The following is an 18,367-nucleotide window of genomic DNA, read 5'->3' on the forward strand; positions in this document are numbered from 1 at the left end:
GTGTGGTTGGAAGACACAGCTCAGCTGGTCCGCCAATATATTGTCTACTCCCGGCAGATAGGTGGCCTTGAGGTACATGGAATGGGAGAGAGCTTCTGCCCAGATCTGCGCAGCTTCCTGACACAGAAGGAAGGAGCCTGTGCCTCCCTGCTTGTTAATGTACCACATTGCCACCTGGTTGTCTGTCTGGATTAATATTATCTGATGTGATAAATAATCTTGAAAGGTCCTGAGGGCGTAGCGTATTGCTCGTAGCTCCAGGAAGTTGATCTGGTGTTTGGCTTCCTGTCGTGACCAGATTCCTTGAGACTGTAGATTGTCGACATGGGCTCCCCACCCTATGTTGGAAGCATCGGTGGTGAGGATTACCTGGGGATCTGGTGGAAGAAAGGGTAAGCCCCTTAAAAGGTTGACTGGATGCGTCCACCAGGCAAGAGACAGACGTAATGCGTTTGTGATTGTGACAATGGAGGATAGAGGGTGAAGAGCTTGGATCCATTGGTGTCTTAAGAGTCCAGTGTGTAAGTCTCATGGCCAGACGGGCCACGGGAGTTACTTGAACCGAGGAAGCCATGTGTCCCAGTAGAACAAGGAACTGGCGAGCTGTGGCTGTGTGTTGAAACTGCAGCTGGCGAGCTAGGGACACGAGGGTTTGAACCCGTTGATGAGGAAGGAAGGCCTTTGCTTGTAAGGTGTCCAAGTCTGCCCCAATGAAGGATAAGGTTTGAGATGGGACCAAGCAAGATTTCTTGTAATTTACAAGAAATCCTAAGGAAAGGAGAGTCTGAATTGTCAATGCTAGGGAGGATTGAGCAAGTAGTTGAGTTGGAGCCCTGATTAGCCAATCGTCCAGGTAGGGGTAGACGTGGACACCTTCTTTCCTGAGGAATGCTGCCACTACCACGAGGCATTTGGTGAAGACTCGTGGTGCGGATGCTAGGCTGAAAGGTAGGACTCGGTACTGGTAATGGTTTTGGCCTACCAGAAAACGCAGGTATTTGCGATGAGATTGTGTAATCGCAATGTGGGTATATGCGTCTTTTAGGTCTAGGGAGCATAGCCAGTCCCCTCTTCGCAACAGGGGGAGAAGCAAACCCAGGGTTACCATCTTGAACTTCTCCTTGAGAAGGTACTTGTTGAGAGCCCGCAGGTCGAGGATGGGACGTAGGCCCCCTGACTTTTTTGGAATCATGAAGTACCTGGAATAGAATCCCAGTCCTTGTTGTAAGGGAGGAACGGGTTCTATAGCATTTGATTGTAGGAGAAGGGATACTTCGTGCTCTAAAAGAGCAGAATGATTGGGAAGACTCCATGTTTGTAGAGGCGGGGAGTCTGTAGGAAGAGTTGTGAAATTGAGGTGGTAACCCGTGTAATTATTGCTATCACCCACTGATCTGTGGTAATGCGAAGCCAGTTGTGCAGAAAATGGCACAATCGACCTCCTACTGGGATAGTTGGAAGAGGGGTCTGGTAAGTGCTGTCTATGTGACGGTCAAAGACCAGCCGCAGGGCCCGGAGGTGGAGCTGTGGCAGGCCTTTGTTTACAAGGTTGGCGTGGCTGAGTCCTGTGCGAGGTACGTGCAGGCTGGGACTTAGCCGATGGTGGATAATATCGTCGTGGCCTAAAGAAGGGCTTTTTAGGGTCTTTCTTAAAAGGCTGTTTGGAGGGTAAGTCTGAAGGAGTGGATGAGAGTTGTTTCAGCGTCTCATGATGCTCTTTCAATTCAGCTACTATTTGCTGAATTTGCTCTCCAAACAAATTATCTCCTAGGCAAGGTAAATCCGAGAGTCTGTCCTGGACTTCCGGCCGAAGATCGGATGACTTAAGCCAAGCCCAACGTCTGGCTGAGATGGCTGTTGCTGAAAGTGTTGTGGAAGCATCAAAGACATCATATGAAGTTCTTATTTCATGCTTTCCAGCTTCAAGACCTTTGTCTATAAGGGCTTGAAGCTGTGGTTGAAATTGTTCAGGTAAAGTATTTGAGTAGTCCTGCATTTGTTTGAAAATGGCTCTGTTATACTGAGTCATATACAGCTGATACGAGGCAATTCTTGATATTTATTTATTTATTTATTAACTTTTATTTACCGACATTCGTGCAGCACATCATGCCGGTTTACAATGAACTCAGGTGGAAAATACAGTGTAACGATAAAACAATATTTATAATAATGATAGTAAATAAATAACTGGCAATAACAATTAACAATGTGGGGATGGGGAAGAGAGGAGAACAAAGGCAGATAGAGAGATGAGAAGTAAAGGAATAAAAACTATAGGAATAGAGGGAAACTATGTACAGATGACGGAGTGCACAGGTCTCATTAACTTGAGTATAGGTATCAGTAACTTAAGTACAGGTTTCATTTACTTAAGGAGGGACTCATGAGGACTTGAAAGCCACCAGTATTACTTGGGCTATGGTGTTCATTCGGAGAAAGGTTATTTGAGGGAGATTGAAAGGTGTACGGGGGTAGGGGGTAGAAGGGGGAAGGGGGCGGCTGGGAGACAAAGGATTGGAAGGTGACTAGGAGTGAAGAGGGGTAGGGGTGGGTCTGACGGAGGGGGGGAGCAGCCGGAGGATGGTCGAGACAGGGAGGGGCTGGAGGGAAGAATTTATGTTTGGTTTGTGTCAGGATAGGCCTGTCGGAACAGCCATGTCTTGACTCCTTTCTTGAAATTGTGGAGTGATGTCTCTTGGCGTAGGAGGGTGGGGAGGGAGTTCCAGAGGGTGGAGCCAGCGATGGAGAACGCTCTCCCTCTGGTATGAGATGAATGTGCTGATTTGAGGGATGGTGTGTGGAGAGTGCCTGTGTGGGCTGTGTGGAGAGTGCCTGTGTGGGCTGTGATATCAGCATAGCTCCTTGAAAGACTTTTCTGCCTACAGCATCTAGGAATTTATTTTCCTTAGTAGGTGGTGTAGAAGAATGAGGCTTTAGTCGTTTAGCTTTCTTTTGCGCTGATTCAACGACTACTGAGCGATGGTCTAATTGAGGTTTTTGAAAACCGGGAGCTGACTGTACCAGATATGTCGAATCAGCTTTTTTATTTACTGGTGTAACAGATGCAGGCGATTCCCAATTCTTTTTAAGAAGATCTTGAAAAACCTGATGGATGGGAATGGAGGTGATGATTTTGGGAGCATCCAAAAATTGGAGTAATTCCATCATCTCATGTCTGTCATCTTGTTCAGAGTGGAGCTGAAAAGGGACTACTTCTGACATCTGCTTCACAAAATTTATAAAAGACAAGTCCTCAGGAGGAGAACGCTTTCTACTCTCCGTAGGAGAAGGTGGTGAAGGTAAATCTGTGTCAGAAGAAGTATCATCACCCCAAGAGTCATAAGGATCAGGATGACCGGTAAGTCCAGGTGGAGGCTGAATTCCTGAAGGTCCTGGTTGAGGCTCTGGATAACTGGAAGAAAGCACCGAGGGCTTGGAGTATAACCTCGATGGGATCGGTGCTGGAGCCGAAGCCGGTGATGGCATCGAGGGCACCGGCGCCGGTCACCGTGGAATCGGTGCCGGCATCGGAAATCTCGGTGGAACCGAAGAATATATCGGTGGCGATGGACGAGAAGGCACCGATGGAACCACCCCCGAAGGGGGAATCAAATACGGTGTTTCTCCACTCGATGAAAGGTCTGTCGGTGACAGAGGTCTCGATGGTACTGGAATCGCCGGTGGAAGGGCTGATACGAGCTTTTCCATCCGGGTGAGAAGCGGTGCCAGGGCTGCAGCAATCGGCTCGGTGGCCGGTTCCTCTCTCGGTGCCGGAGTCAGTGCCGGTGGAGGTTGGAGCTTGAGCATCGCTTTCTCGATGGCCTCCTGGACCAGCCGGTCCAGTTCTGCCCGGAGACCAGGGGTAACAAGACCCGGCTCAACGGGAGAGGGAGGCTGAGGCTGAGCCGGAGGGACCACCGTCACAGGTGGAATCGCGGCTCCCAAACCCCGAGGGGGTGAGGGTTGCCTCGGTGCCTGCGAACCAGAGGTGGACGGTGCCAGATCTGATCTCGGCTTCTTAGTCGGTGGCTCGGTCGGAATGGAGGTCGATGACGATGGATCCTCGACAGGCCGAGACTTGTGACGTCGATGACGATGTTTGTCCTTCCGGTCTCCTCGACCATCCGGGGGAGGGACTGGAGTCGATGGCCGTGCAATCGTCGATGGCGGACGGTCACCGGAGGGCTGCCGATGGTGCAATCTCGACGGTGCCGGTTCCGAAGACGTCGATGCAATCGATGGCGTTGGGGTACGAGCATGGAAAAGGAGTCCCATCTTCTCCATCCTGGCTTTGCGACCTTTTGGCGTCATTAAGGCACATTTGGTGCAAGTCAGGAAATCATGCTCACTACCTAAGCACAAAACACAGACGCCGTGGGGGTCTGTGATGGACATAGTCCGGGTACACTCAGGACATCGACGGAAACCCGACGCCATGGCTATGAGCCAAAAATTTAACCGCGGGACTGTCGACTGCCAACAGGCCTCGAGAGTGGAACTCGACAGAAGTCAACGAAACAACGGCGAAACTTACCGAGGGTCCGCGGAATGAAAAATTAGTCGAAGGGAGACCCCTGAGGGGCAAATTTTTCTTCAGAATAAGAAATTCCAAATTCCTGTCAGGAACGTGGTTAAGAGCTCTTTCACCGCGTGGCTACTGCTGCGCGGAAAAAAGAAGACTGAAGGGAGACCCCTGCTGGCTGCAGGGTTGGTGCCGTGCTGGGCATGCCCAGTAGGGGCCAGTCAAAGTTTCTGAAACTTTGACAGAAGTTTTCCGTGGTGGGCTCCATCCTCGATGTCACCCATTTGTGAGGACAACCATCCTGCTTGTCCTGTGAGAAAGTATCTACAGACTTAAGAGTTGTGAAAATTTTTGTGTCTCTCCACCCTTTATCTTACCTTGAGTTCATCCTCGTTCCTTGACCCAGAGGCAACCTTACTCACCACATTTTCCCCCAAGTCAGTGGCTGCATTGGAGTCTCTCTCTCTAGGCTAGTAGAATTGTTCTAATGGTGTGGGTCCGGGCCAGAGGGAATAGGGTATTTATGTGGGCCAGGCAAGATGCAGAATTTTTTCTGGGCTCAGTCCATCAGCAGAGTTGGGACTCGCAGCAGAGTTGCCTCTTCAGCCTGGGCTGAAGGCAACAGTACAATGTTTTCTGAGCCAGTAGAAGAATTTTCTCCTAGGTCAGATCCTGACCTGCCTGAGGCAGTGTGGTGTTAAGGCTGGCAAATACCTCTGGATTCTGGAACCTGGGTGGGTACCTGACAGCAGAAGAATTGAAGCAAAGTCTCCTATCATCCTCCTCCCACTCTGCCACTTGAGGCATAAGTTCAGTATCTCCTGCCATATCTCCTTTGAGGTGGTCCAGACTTATCACTTCCTGTGCTTGGCAGGCCAGCTGGAGCAGCACAGCAGTCACATGCACCCCAAATGGCCTGTCCTTTTGAGAAAGTGCACAATCACCAACCAATGGGCATGCTTGCTTTTAGTGGCAACAGTACAAATGTTCTGGCAGCCACCACAACCTTGGGGGGATTAAAAAGATGTGGGGATTGCCCCCCGATGCATGACAACCCTACACAGAGATATAAACTTGAATTACTGAAAATAGATTTTATCTTTAAAAAGATGTAATGATTTGGAACTTGAGTGTTGAAACCCAGAAGAAAGGGGAAAAACATGACGAATAATGTGGGTTGCAGGCTGAAAGTGAATGTCTTAAGTGATAAAGTACTTACATAGAACAGCCAGGTAGCAATTCTGTTGCCTGTACCCAGGCTTTTAAAGGCATCTGGTTCATCTTTCTATGAAATATAAAACAGAAAATTTTACAGATGTTTATCATGGGCAGGAGAGTAGGGAGAAACTGTGCATCACGCAGATACAGACAGAATTACAGTGAATTTGCAAGCAATTGTCCTTCCTCATCAGTAGTCATTGACTCCTTCCCAACCCATAACATACCTAAAAATCAACAATTAAACATTTATGTCATGTTATTGATCTTAAGAGGCACAATTCCCCCTTCATCTCATATCCAATACAGTCAAACACCTTTCCTGTAATTAAATAGTGCTTCAAGCAGTATTTCAAAGGCAGCAATCAAATACGAGCTGTGCTGAGATGCAGTGCCAGGAGAGCATATGAAACCTGTATCTGTGTGTTGAACTGCCTGATGCCTGGCCAGTACTCATTACAAAGAATGCCTCCCAGAGCAGGCTCTGCAGGTAATTAAAAGATTACATTGGGGAAACAGAGGTTGTTCCTGCCTAGATAAATTGTTCCACAGTTCTTTACTAGTGAATGAAGAGCACCAATATGGAACTACAATCTTGCTACACAGCATTATAATCCTGCTGATATCCCATTTTAAATACGATATTCTATTCATTCTATTCTGGATTCTGTAGAAGCAGCTGTATATGGCAGGAGAGACCACTGATGACAAGAAAGGGTACTAAGTAGTTTAGCTTTGGGAGAGGCTTCCCTTCCTGACACATTTTGGATGCTGGGTTTCAATATATCATACTAACTGCTTCAAAGTACTGAAAACATTTTTGGTGTTCTGCAGCTTATATGCAAGGCCCCCAGGTTTGTGCAATTCTGTGGCGAATGCCACAATTTCCCTCTTGCTCTGGAATTTAGACTACAAGACTGCCTATCCCTCAGCCACTACTGCTGATTTTTTCTTCCCTTGCCACCTTCTCTCTTCTGATTACCTTCAATCACTGGCCTCCACCTTTGCTATTTCAGGTGGCAGTGGTCTCAACTCTTTTCTTGAGGTGCACAGTGATTTTAACTTCTGTCTTGTGGGATCAACTGCCAACTGATGCTTGGAGGAGCACCCTGGAGGAGCACTGGCAGTTGTAGCAGAGGCTGCTGCTGCTGCCACTAGAGAGGGAGGGGACTCAAGGAGGAAGAGAGACATAGCAGCTGGTGGCTGTCAAGAGGTTGTGGCCAATGGTTGGTTTTAGGGGAAATGGAACCAGCTGCTGTCTGGTGTGTGAGGGGAGAGGACACGGCCAACAGCTGGAAGAGAGTAGAGGAGGTTAGCAGCTAGGTGGACAGAAGATGAAAATGAGAAATTACTACTTAGCTGATAATTTCCTTTTCTTTAGGTCAGACAGATGAATCCAGATCCAGTGGGTTATGCACCTCTACCAGCAGATGGAGCTGTATACATACTCCCGCAGTGACATCAGCCTCCCAGAGGACAGGCTAGCAAAAAAATTTGATTAATCTAGGGACTGGATTAACACTTGCCAGTAATCCCTGGAAATTTAGTCCTGCAAGACGACCATAGTGCAATCATTCGGCAACCAAGGGCAGGAAGCTGGATTTCATCTGTCTGTCCTAAAGAAAAGGAAATTATCAGGTAAGTAGTCATTTCTCATTTCTTAGCATCCAGACAGATGAATCCAGAACCAGTGGGATGTACCCAAGCTATTCCCGAACAGGGCAGGAGGCTGCCTGCAGTCCAATCAAAACTGCACATGCAAAGGCTGCATCCTCCTGGGCCTGCATATCCAGATGAGAATACCTGGAAAAGGTGTGTAAAGATCACGTCACAGCTCGGCAACTGTCGATGGGAGACAATCTAACTTCCGCCCATGACACTGCCTGAGCCCTAGTGGAATGAGCCCTTATCTAAGTGGGCAACGGCTTTTCAGCCTCCACATATGCAGCCGTGACCACCTCCTTGATCCAGTGAGCTATTGTAGCTTGCAAAGCTGGTTCACCCTGTTTTCCTCCAGCATGAAAGACAAACAGGCAATCCAACTTTCAGAAAGGTTTAGAAACCTCCAGATATCTCACATGTCTCGACATCCAAGGGACACAACAGGCGTATTCCTCCGCATCTCTTTCCTTATCCAAGGATGGTAAGGAAATGGACAGATTCAAATGAAAACCTGACACACTTTAGGCAAGAAGGAAGGAAATCCGCAATTGTATCGCCCCTAGAGTTATCTGAAGGAATGGCTCCTGACAAGACAAGGCCTGCAGCTTGGAAATTCTTCGCGCAGAACAAATTGCCATCAGAAACACCATTTTCAAAGTCAGTAACCACAAGGAAAGACTACGCAGCAGTCGAAACATAGGGCCTGCCAAAAAATCCAACACCAGGTTAAAACACCAAAGGAACAGGTAACCATAAAAGGAGGATGAAGATTTTTCACTCTCCTAAAGAAACAGACCACATCAGGATGAGACAGGGATTCACCATTTACCTGGCCCCTGAAACGGGCAAGAACCGTTACCTGTACCTTCAAGGAATTAAAGGCCAACCCTTTATTCAACCCATCCTGCAAAAATTCCAAAATGAGCAGGATCCTAACTGAACAAGGAAGCACTCCTTGATCTTCACACTAAGCCTCAAACACTTGCCAAACCTGTATATAGGCTAAGCAAGGTGGCAATCACCGCAGTAGAATATCCACAATATTCAGCAAGCGAGCCCTCTCAAGGGCCATACTGTAAGAAAACAGTCTGATCTTCCTGAAGGACAGGCCCCTGCTGCAACAGGTTCCTGCATGGTGGAAGACGAAGGAGGGGTTTCTACCAGCAGTCTTCGCAGATCTGCAAACCATGGCCTCCTGGGCCAATCCGGTGCCACCAGAAGCACCATCCTGCTGTGGCCTTCAATTCTTTTAACCATTCTTCCCAATAAGAGCCACAGGGGAAAGGCATACTGCACCTTGCCTTCCAGCCAGGCCTGCAAGAGAGCATCAATCCAAGGACTTCAGATCTCTCCTGTGATTGAAGAATCTAGGAACCTTTGCATTGTGATAAGTTGCCAGCAGGTCTAGAAATGGAAGGCCCCAGTGATCCACTACCAGCTGGAATACCTTGCCTGACAATACCCATTTCTCCTGGGTCCAGACTCTCCCTGAGAAAGTCTGCTCTCACATTGTCTTTTCCTGCAATGTGTGAGGCTGAGATCTCCTGAAGATGCACTTCCGCCCATTCCATAAGTTGGTCTATCTCTTGCAATACTTGCTGGCTCTTAGTTCCTCCCCGATGATTGATGTAAGCCACCATTGTTCATTGTCAGACATTCAGACTGCTCGACCCTGCAACCTGCACTGCAAGCACACCAACTGAACCGCCTGGGCTTCCAGCCAATTGATATTCCAGAAACTCCTCTGTATTCCAGCACCATTGCACCATTAGCTCCTAACATTGAGCTCCCCAACCTTGGAGGCTTGCATCTGTTTGTACTAACCAGTCTGGCAACATCAGGGAGACTCCCTTTCTCAAATGATCCGCTTGCAACCACCACTGAAGGTGAGAGCAAATTTCCATTGGCAGATGGAGCTGAATTGAATAGTCCAGAGACTGCGGGTTCCATCGAGACTGCAGAGAACGCTGACGTGGACGCATATGCGCTCTCGCCCATGGTACTACCTTCCAGGGTTGCCGCCATCAACCCGAGCACCTGCAGATAGGACCACACTGTTGGGTGTATAGTGTTCACCAAGAGATGCACCTGTGCCATCAACTTTTGAATATGAGCTTCCGGAAGAAAAAAACCTTTGCCCTGCTTCCTGTTGAACTGCACACCCAGATACTCCAATGACAGATGGTTTTTGGCTAGGTTCACTACCCAACCAAGCTCCTGCAACAAGGAGATCACCTTGCAGGTCACTAGACTGCTCTCTTCCGGAGACTTGGCCCAAATCAACTAGTTGTCTAAATACGGGTGTACAAGGATCCCATTCTCTCTCAGGTCTGCCGCCACTACCACCATAACCTTGGAAAAGGTTCTAGGAGCGGTGGCGAGACCAAAAAGGCAGTGCCCGAAACAGATAATGGCACCTAGGCACTGCAAAATGCAGAAAGTGCTGGTGCTACAATCAGATAGAAATATTGAGGTACACCTCGGACAGATCTAAGGTGGTCAGAAATTCCCCCGAATGTACGGCCATTATCACTGAGCACAAAGTTTCCATGCAAATGTGAGTCACACCACAAATGATGGTTGACTCCTTTGAGATCAAGGATGGGACAAAAGGAGTTGTTCTTGGGCACAATGAAATAAATGAAATATCGACCCGTATTATCTTGAGATGTGGGTACTGGAACCAAAACCCTCAGACTGAGGAGCCTTGACAGCATACTCGTGACTGCCTGTTACTTCTGCGGGGAATGGCTGAGACACCTTGAACATATCCCGAGGAATACTGTGAAACTCCAGCGCATATCCTTCTCGTATTACCTCCAGGATCCACTGATCCGATGTAATCTCGACCCACCTCTGAAAAAGAGAGGCGTTCCCTTATCATCTGTTCCCGGGGATGGGTTGGCAAACCTTCATTGGGATACTCAGGAGCTTCCACTACCTAAGCCCGCTCCTCGCTTGGGCTGTCTGGGACAAAAGGACTGAGACCTGCCAAAAGGCCGAGTCCTCTGAAAGGTTGCTCCTCTATAGAAACGAAAATGCCTGGAACATCTGAGATGACCCCTCAGTGTTTGCTTATCCTCCGGGCAATCGAGGAACTGGGGATTCACCCCACTTACTAGATAGCTTCTCCAACTTGCTCCCAAAACGAGAGCAAGCCTTTAAAAGGCACTTTCATAAGATTAGCTTTGGCTGTCACATCGGCCGCCCAATTTCTCAGCTATAACTGACACCTGGCTGTTATTACCAAAGCCACCCCTCTGGCTGAGGTGCAGACCAAATCGCAGCCCGCATCTGCTAAACAGGCAGTGGCAGGTTCCATAACTACCCTGGAATTCACATTGGAGTCATCAACCTTCTGAGAGAGAAGCAAACAAGAGCGGGCCACCAAGGAACAAAAGGAAGCTATCTGCAATGACATTACCACGTCTTCAAATGCTTGCTTAAAGATGGCTTCAATCCTATCATGCACATCCCTCAAGGCTGCTCCTCCCTCTACGGAGATAGTCATCCATTTAGAGACAGCACAGACAAGCACATCCACTTTCAGAATACGCATTCTCTCACCACTGGATCCAGGGGTTACAGGCCCTCCAAGGTCCAACGCTCTTTAAAATTTGCCTTCGGGGCATCCCATTCAAGATCAATCAATTCTTGAATGACTTCAATAACCGTGAAAAAACAAGGTTTACGCAAAGAAACCAAAATGGGATTTTTCGTTGGCTCAGACATGGAAACTGCCCCAGGGACTCCCAGCATCTTCAATGTCTTAGAAATCAGGGCCAGTAATTCATCTCTATGAAAGAACTGCGACATAATTCTATACAGTTCCAGTCCCAGGGGGGATTTCCCCATCTTCCAGGGAGTCAGGATCTGCCTTTATCATCAGTGCCAGCCAGATGTCTGTCAGGTACACCTGCAGCTTCGAGGGGGAGGCCACCACCTGAGGATCTGAACTGACAGGCTTGGACAGTGCTGAGGACTTCGCCTAAAGGAAGGATTGCAATCCTTGAAAAATCTACCTAAGAAAAGGCAGAAGGATCCATGCCAAGATCAGGAGACACTTGCGTGGCACCCACTGAGCTGCCGTACCCTGCTGAGGAACCAATCAAGGGAGTTCCAAGGTCAGGCATACCTTCTGACAAATCCTTAACCAGGCCATCAGGCTGAGAAGACCCAGGCTTAGTAAAATCAGATGAAGTAATTCTCCCTGAGCCTCTAAACAGTACTGGCATAAGAGAGGGCACTCCAGGCTGACATGCCCTAACGACAGGTAGCACAAAGAGAAAGGCACATAGGTTTCTTAGCAACCGGCGCCATTAATCTGTCAGTATGCTTACAGGCGACCGAAGATGTGCATCCAGCCTAAGCCCCACTGAAACAAAATTTATGTGCATAAAATGTAAGCGTCCTAAGTTTGTGTGCCAAAAAATTAAGTGCACTGTCACCTCTCCAAACCTTGGCACACAACCAATATGTGTAAGAGTGCGCACACAGATTGTGTGCACAATTCAGATATAAAGGGCAGCTGACCATGCAGAAAAAAAGCACGAAACACTGCCGCAGCCTACCACGCAGCACACAAAAAAGAAGTCTAACATCAGGGCCTAGCCCAACCAGGCCGCTCAACCTGCCAGGCTGCCCAGTTCCCCTAATCTCCACAGAAGCAGGAACACACGTTGGGATGGAGACCAGAAGTCCTAGACTTCTCTGGCTGCGGGGGGAGAAGGCATATACAGTCACCACCAAGCTTGGCTTCTTGCAATTGCAGCCTTTCAGATGCTTAATATGCTAAGTCCCACTGGCCTATAACCAGCTACCGGATCAAGGCACTCATCTGAAGGATCACAGAAATCACCTCAGGAATTCTCAACTGGTGAGGGACCATTAGGCCACCGCAGGGCAATCCAAACTTCCAATTAATTCTCCTCTAAATTTGCAGCAATCCCCTTTAGAGAAATGCACGTTCACCATCTGCTAGAGACAGAGAATACTAGCAGGCTGATGTTACTGCACAAGTATTTATTCTGTGATGTCAGTTTTCTCCATTTCCAGCTGCTGGTAGAGGTGTATAACCCACTGGTTCTGGATTCATCTGTCTGGATGCTAAGAAAGGGGAAATGAGAAGCACCATTGAGAATCAGTATAAAAAAAGGGAAGAAAAACTATAAAGAAGAAAGGGAGTAATGAAAGAATGAAACAAACAAAGAAGGTAAGGAGAAAGAACAATGAAAAATCTATAGAATGAGAGAAACAGTAAGAGTGGAAGAGGTCAGTAAGAGGAGGGAGAAAAAGGAATGGAAAATAAAGGATTGAAAACAAATGGAGAACAGAAAGCAAAGCTGCTTACCTATAATGGGCATTTTCTGAATATCAGATACACAAGTGGTTCACATGTCCACTGCATGCATCAGTCAGCATACTCTTCCAGAGCTTTCTGGAAAGACTTCAATGTCTTTCTGCTTATGCATGGAGTTCCCATGCAGCTGCAACCCCATGTCTGCCATCAGTTTCCATTTAGCAAAGAAGTAATTAGGGGAAGAGTCATTTTCAAAGGGGAAGTGGGCAGATTTGTGTGAATGGTAATTTGCTATCCAAGAAAAAAGGAAGAGACTTCTGCAAATGGACAAAAAAGATTGTGTTGTGAGAAGCTTTTTCAAAATGTAGAAAACAGAGAAGACAACTCAAAACCATAAAAATTGACCCTATGGGATACAGAGACAGGCTCTGCTACACTAGTCCAGAGCCCTCTTGGGAAGTTAGACCTTTATTTTGAAGGCTAACTTTTGCTTGTGTTTATTTTCTGGTCTGTATACATGTTGAGACAAGCCTTTGTTGTGGTTCTGTTATTCATAGGAGTAGGTCATTTCCAGGTGAAAGGATCTCTTAAGATGTTGGAAGCTTAGTATTCCTATAGTTGGTTTTGTTGCAGTATTTTGTCAAGGGAATGCTGCATTTCTTTGGGATGCAGTACCAATAAATACTGGCAATAATCACATTCATTCAATGGGCTCTGTCTTCATCTGCTGCAAGGGGGACACAACCCACTGGCAAGGACTAACCAGGACTGGTGTAGTAGGACTCATGGAAAGATAATTAACAGGTAAAAATTCCTCCTATCGGAAGTACTAAAGCCCAACTAATTAGAAAGGACGTAAAAGCTGCCCTGAGAACCTTAGATCCATAAGCTATGTCCTTTCTTTACTAAGACATCTAATCTGTAATGTTTTGAAAATGAATGCAAAGACACCCAAATTGCTGCCTTGCAAATGTGAGCAAGGACAGCCACCACTGCCTCTGCCCAAGAGGAAGACTGCTTTGGTTGAATGAGCATGGACCAGCTCTTCCCCTGATCAAATATGTTGAAGTGATAGCATCCTTGAGCCATCTGGCCAAAAGTTGTCTTGGAGGTCACCTCTCAGTTACACTACCCTCCAAACAAAAAAGATTTAATTTATAGAAGGAATGTGTTACCTCTAAGTACCTGATAACTGCTCTATGAACATCAAGCAACCACAAGGACTTTTTCTATTCCTTAGAAAAAGCCGGAAGCACAACTGACTGATTAAATGTGGAAATTCAATAAGACCTTTGGCAAAAAAGAAGGAACTGGATGAAAGGCCACCGAATTGGATGATATAATTAGTAAGGGATCTCTACAGGACAAAGCCTGAATCTCAGATATGGGGGATGTTTTGGCAGTGAATCTAAACATGGGAACTACCATTCATGAGCAATGCTTTTCCAGAAAGGGCTAAAAGAATCCATTTGGTGCTGAGCCACAGTGACATGACTCATGTGACTAAGGTGATCTGCTGGTCTTCAGAGAAGAAAGTACCATTGTACTCCAGCTCAACTCAAGACAGGGATCAGCTTGTCCCTAAAACAGTAGCTTTCCTCTAGGGTCTAAATACATCATACCACCCATTTTTTCTCTCGAAAACAAGTAGAAAATATGGTCTTCTAGACTAGCGCTTCTCAACCGGTGTGTTGCCAAACACCAGCAGGTGTGTCGCGTCTCCCGGTGTCCCACTGCCCCGTGGTACTTTCCTTCTCTCTTTTTCCAGCCCCCACAAGCCAATTGGAAGCCTCCTTTCTTCCTACCCCACTGCCCAATGGGAAGCCTCCTCCCTTCTACCTGCCAGTGGGAGTAGGAAGAAGGGAGGAAGCCTTTGATTGGCCGGTGAGGCAGGCATCGCATAGCCCGGGGGTGGGGTGGGAGGAATGGCAGTGTCGAACTCAGTCGTAGCAAGGACGCCATGGGAGCTCATCCCTGTGGCGGTGAAGAGGAAAACCCAATCCCCAACGAAGCAAGGCCACCACAGGAGTCCATCCCCATGGTGGCAAAGAGGAAACCAGACTCCGACCGAGGCCACCACGGGAGCCCATCCCCGTGGTGGCGAAAAAAGACCCGCCGGAGTAAACCATGGCGAAACTGGAGCCCATCCCTGCAGTGAAGGAAGAAGAAGTTTTTGGTGAGAAGGTATGTGTCTGTGGGTGTGTGTGGGTGCCAGGGTGAGAGCTTGTGTGAATGGGTGCGAGCTTGTGTGTGTGGGTGTGAATGAAAGCCTGGGTGAGAGCTTGTGGGTGTGAATCGGTGCCTGGGTGGGAGCTGGTGTGAATGGGTGCGAGAGCATTTGTGTGTGATAGAGAGATAGACTGGTCAGGGAGGTGATGTGTTTCTGTGTGAGAGAGAGAGACTGGTCAGGAAGTTGACTGTTGTGAAAGAGTTGTACAGGGTAATGCCCTAGATCTGCTCTGCACTCATTGCTGGGGGTTGAGGGGATTCCTGTGGATGCAGAGTGCATGTTTACATTTAGCCCCGTGATGGTCACATGTTCAGTGTGTCACGCATGTGAGAACCATCTGTCAGGTGTGTCCCGGCCAAAACAAGTTTGAGAACCACTGTTCTAGACAACCTCAGTTCTACCCCTCTTGCATTTCTTATGAGAAAATGGCCAACTGTGCACTCTTTCTGGGGACCCCCCCCCCCCAAATCACTCACCAGTTCAGAACTGTGGAGAAGTCTAATGTTCCTACCCCTCCTCTTCAAGACCTATCTTCACACAAAGTTTGCTGAAGCTAGATCCTATTTCAAAGATTTGGGGGGGGGGGGGGGGGAGGGAGGGCAGGACAGTTACACACAAATGTCAACTTTATCCTCCTCCTAGGCCACTACCCCAATCATTCACCAAGTTAGATGTCTGATGTTCCACTCCCCCAGCCCCCTAAAAAAAACATTTTTGCATATAGAGAGCCCAATTTTCAATAAGTCACCAAATGTGCATGTTATGTGGACCCATGGAGTTTTATGCTAGTATTTTATAAACTGTGTGGCAGAAGCCACACAGTCTATAAAATACTGTGCGTTTCTGTCCTGAAAGAAAGCAATAAGGGCCTATCCTTTATACCTACACCAAAGGCTGATCTTTTTCAATTAGAAGTAGCGTTGCATCGCTTTGTCAGAAAATTATATGTGAAACATTTTTTTGTACAAACACGAATTGGGTCAGATATATCTATTTTACGCAATAAATCCACCTGGTACCCTCCGGGAGTACCAGATGCTATCATTAGTACGTTCCATCAAAGAACGCTACAAGACTTGAGATCTGAGTTTTCTGTTAGACGTCCATTTTCAAATATGACAAAAAAATCAAACTTCAGCGCTAAAAATTTTGCGGGACAATAAGGACCTTGTGATTAAGCCAGCAGATAAAGGCGGAAAAATTGTGCTATTGGATTGCATCCAATATGTCGCTGAAATTTCTCGCCAATTACAAGATTCACAGTTCTACCGAGAACTGCCTGACAATCCTACTGAATCTGTCTTTAATGAAATTGAAGCTTTGGTTACAGAAAGTAGAGAAGCAGGTTTCCTGACATCACATGAGGCAAATTTTCTATTGCGCAAATCTGCGCCTGTTCCAGTATTTTATATCCTTCCCAAAATACATAAGGATATTAAAAATCCACCAGGAAGACCAATCGTGTCCAGTAGAGGTTCTCTCCTAGAACCTCTATCTAAATTTGTTGATTTTTTTTCTAGCTCCCTATGTTCAAGAACTTAGATCTTATATCCGGGATTCGCAACAATTGATACAATTCCTAGAAGAATATCACAGATACATCAACATAAATTTTTTTGGTTACACTTGATGTGGAAGCCCTATATACAAACATTCCACAGGAAGACGCCATCAATATAGCCTATACAATTTTTGAGAAAAGACCAAAACCACACAGAATTCCATCGACTTTTTTACGTGCCCTCACACAATTGGAGTTGACAAAAATTTTTTTTGCATGGGAGGGACAATTTTTCCAGCAAATATGTGGTACGGCAATGGGTGCCACGATGGCTCCAGACATTGCCAATTTGTTTATGGGCTGGTTTGAAGACGAGTGGATATATTCTAATAATCCCTACAAACAACAGATTTTAGTTTGGAAGCGCTATATAGATGATATTCTGGTTTTTTGGGGAGGTACTCTAGATGATTTTCAATTTTTCATTGGATGATTAAATAACTGTAATACACACTTGAATTTTACAGCTAATATTCAAACTACAGAGATTGACTTTTTGGATATTCATATCACAAAAACTCCTTTGGGTTTTATGACTACTTTATATAGAAAACCAGTAGCAAGCAATACATTGCTTCATTTCACTAGGATACTTAAGGAAAACCTGCCTGTTAGTCAATTCTTTAGGATCAGGCGTCTCTGTACAACAATGACTGACTTTCAACATCAAGCTACCCAGCTTTGGTTACGGTTTCAAGAGAGAGGATACCCTATAAAATGCATCAAACGAGCGTAGAAGCGAGCTAGATATTCATATCGAGAATGGCTTTTCTTACCACGCAATGAAGATAAAGATGACAGATTAACCTGTGTTCTCCCTTACTTGTCAATGATTAAAAAAGTAAAAAAGATATTTTATGACAACTGGCACATTCTACAGCTACATGCTGAGTTTCATATGGTTCCCCGTTTTATGTTCACTCGTGGGAGCAACTTAAAAGATCAACTGGTACATTCTGATTCATCACTTAAAACACCCACATGCCATACTGGATCACACACAAGCTGTGGCTCCTGCATAGTATGTCATGTCATGATCTCCACCTCAGTTTTATACTTTGAGAGATTACATAAAAAAGTGTTCCTAAAAAACACTGATTGTCGATCCACAGGAGTCATCTATATTATCCAATGTCCCTGTAATTTATGGTACGTGGGCAAAACCAAACGATCCTTAAAGACACGATTGATTGAACACAAATCTTGTATTAATACGCGACGAGACACGGCTCCCTTAGTGACACATTTTTTGCAATACCAACACATATTTGATGAAATAAAAGTCTGTGTGTTGGAACAGTTGTTTCCATCTTGGCGAGGAGGTGATTTTGACAAACTTTTGCTCCAAACTGAACAACGCTGGATACACACCTTGCATACAGCACAACCATCTGGCCTTAATAATATGCTGGAATTAAATATCTTTTTATAGTGACATAATGTTAGCATCGAGATGGCTGACTTAGCGTTCTGAATCACCATGGTGATATTAGACGTCTGCTGACGTCATCACGCCCACGTAAAAGAGCGGGCTATTTAAGTTTAGATAAGAGTTTAAAGTGGTCTCTAGCCTGGCGTTTTGCGAAGTGAATACTGAAGGAGACTTGGGTCCCGACGAAATAGGTGGCTGTACCTGTCTGAAGCTAAGTATTATTTATAAGATTATTTTATAACTATTCACTAATAGGTATTTTATTATTTTTTATTTTTGTCTTATAGTCCATAACAATTGTTGATGACTCCTGATGAAGCAGCGATACGGCTGCGAAACACGGCTGCTGTCGGGTCACTAATTTAAATTACAGTTTCACAACACCAGCAATATAAGACCATGGTATAGAGGACTATAAGAGTGAACAGCAAAAATATAGT

General features: G+C 46.3%; 1 protein-coding gene across 3 annotated transcripts in view; it reads right to left on the bottom strand.

The window, feature by feature from the left end:
* Positions 1 to 18,367, bottom strand: part of P4HA1 (prolyl 4-hydroxylase subunit alpha 1) — a 280,816-nt gene that overhangs the window by 23,117 nt on the left and 239,332 nt on the right. For all 3 annotated transcript variants that reach the window (XM_029609177.1, XM_029609175.1, XM_029609176.1), the window contains exon 12: positions 5,745 to 5,810. In XM_029609177.1, coding sequence (XP_029465037.1) covers positions 5,745 to 5,810 — 66 coding nt within the window. The remainder of the gene's footprint in view (positions 1 to 5,744; positions 5,811 to 18,367) is intronic.

Source organism: Rhinatrema bivittatum, chromosome 7 (assembly GCF_901001135.1).
Source record: "Rhinatrema bivittatum chromosome 7, aRhiBiv1.1, whole genome shotgun sequence".
In the NCBI taxonomy this organism is placed as follows: Eukaryota; Metazoa; Chordata; class Amphibia; order Gymnophiona; family Rhinatrematidae; genus Rhinatrema; species Rhinatrema bivittatum.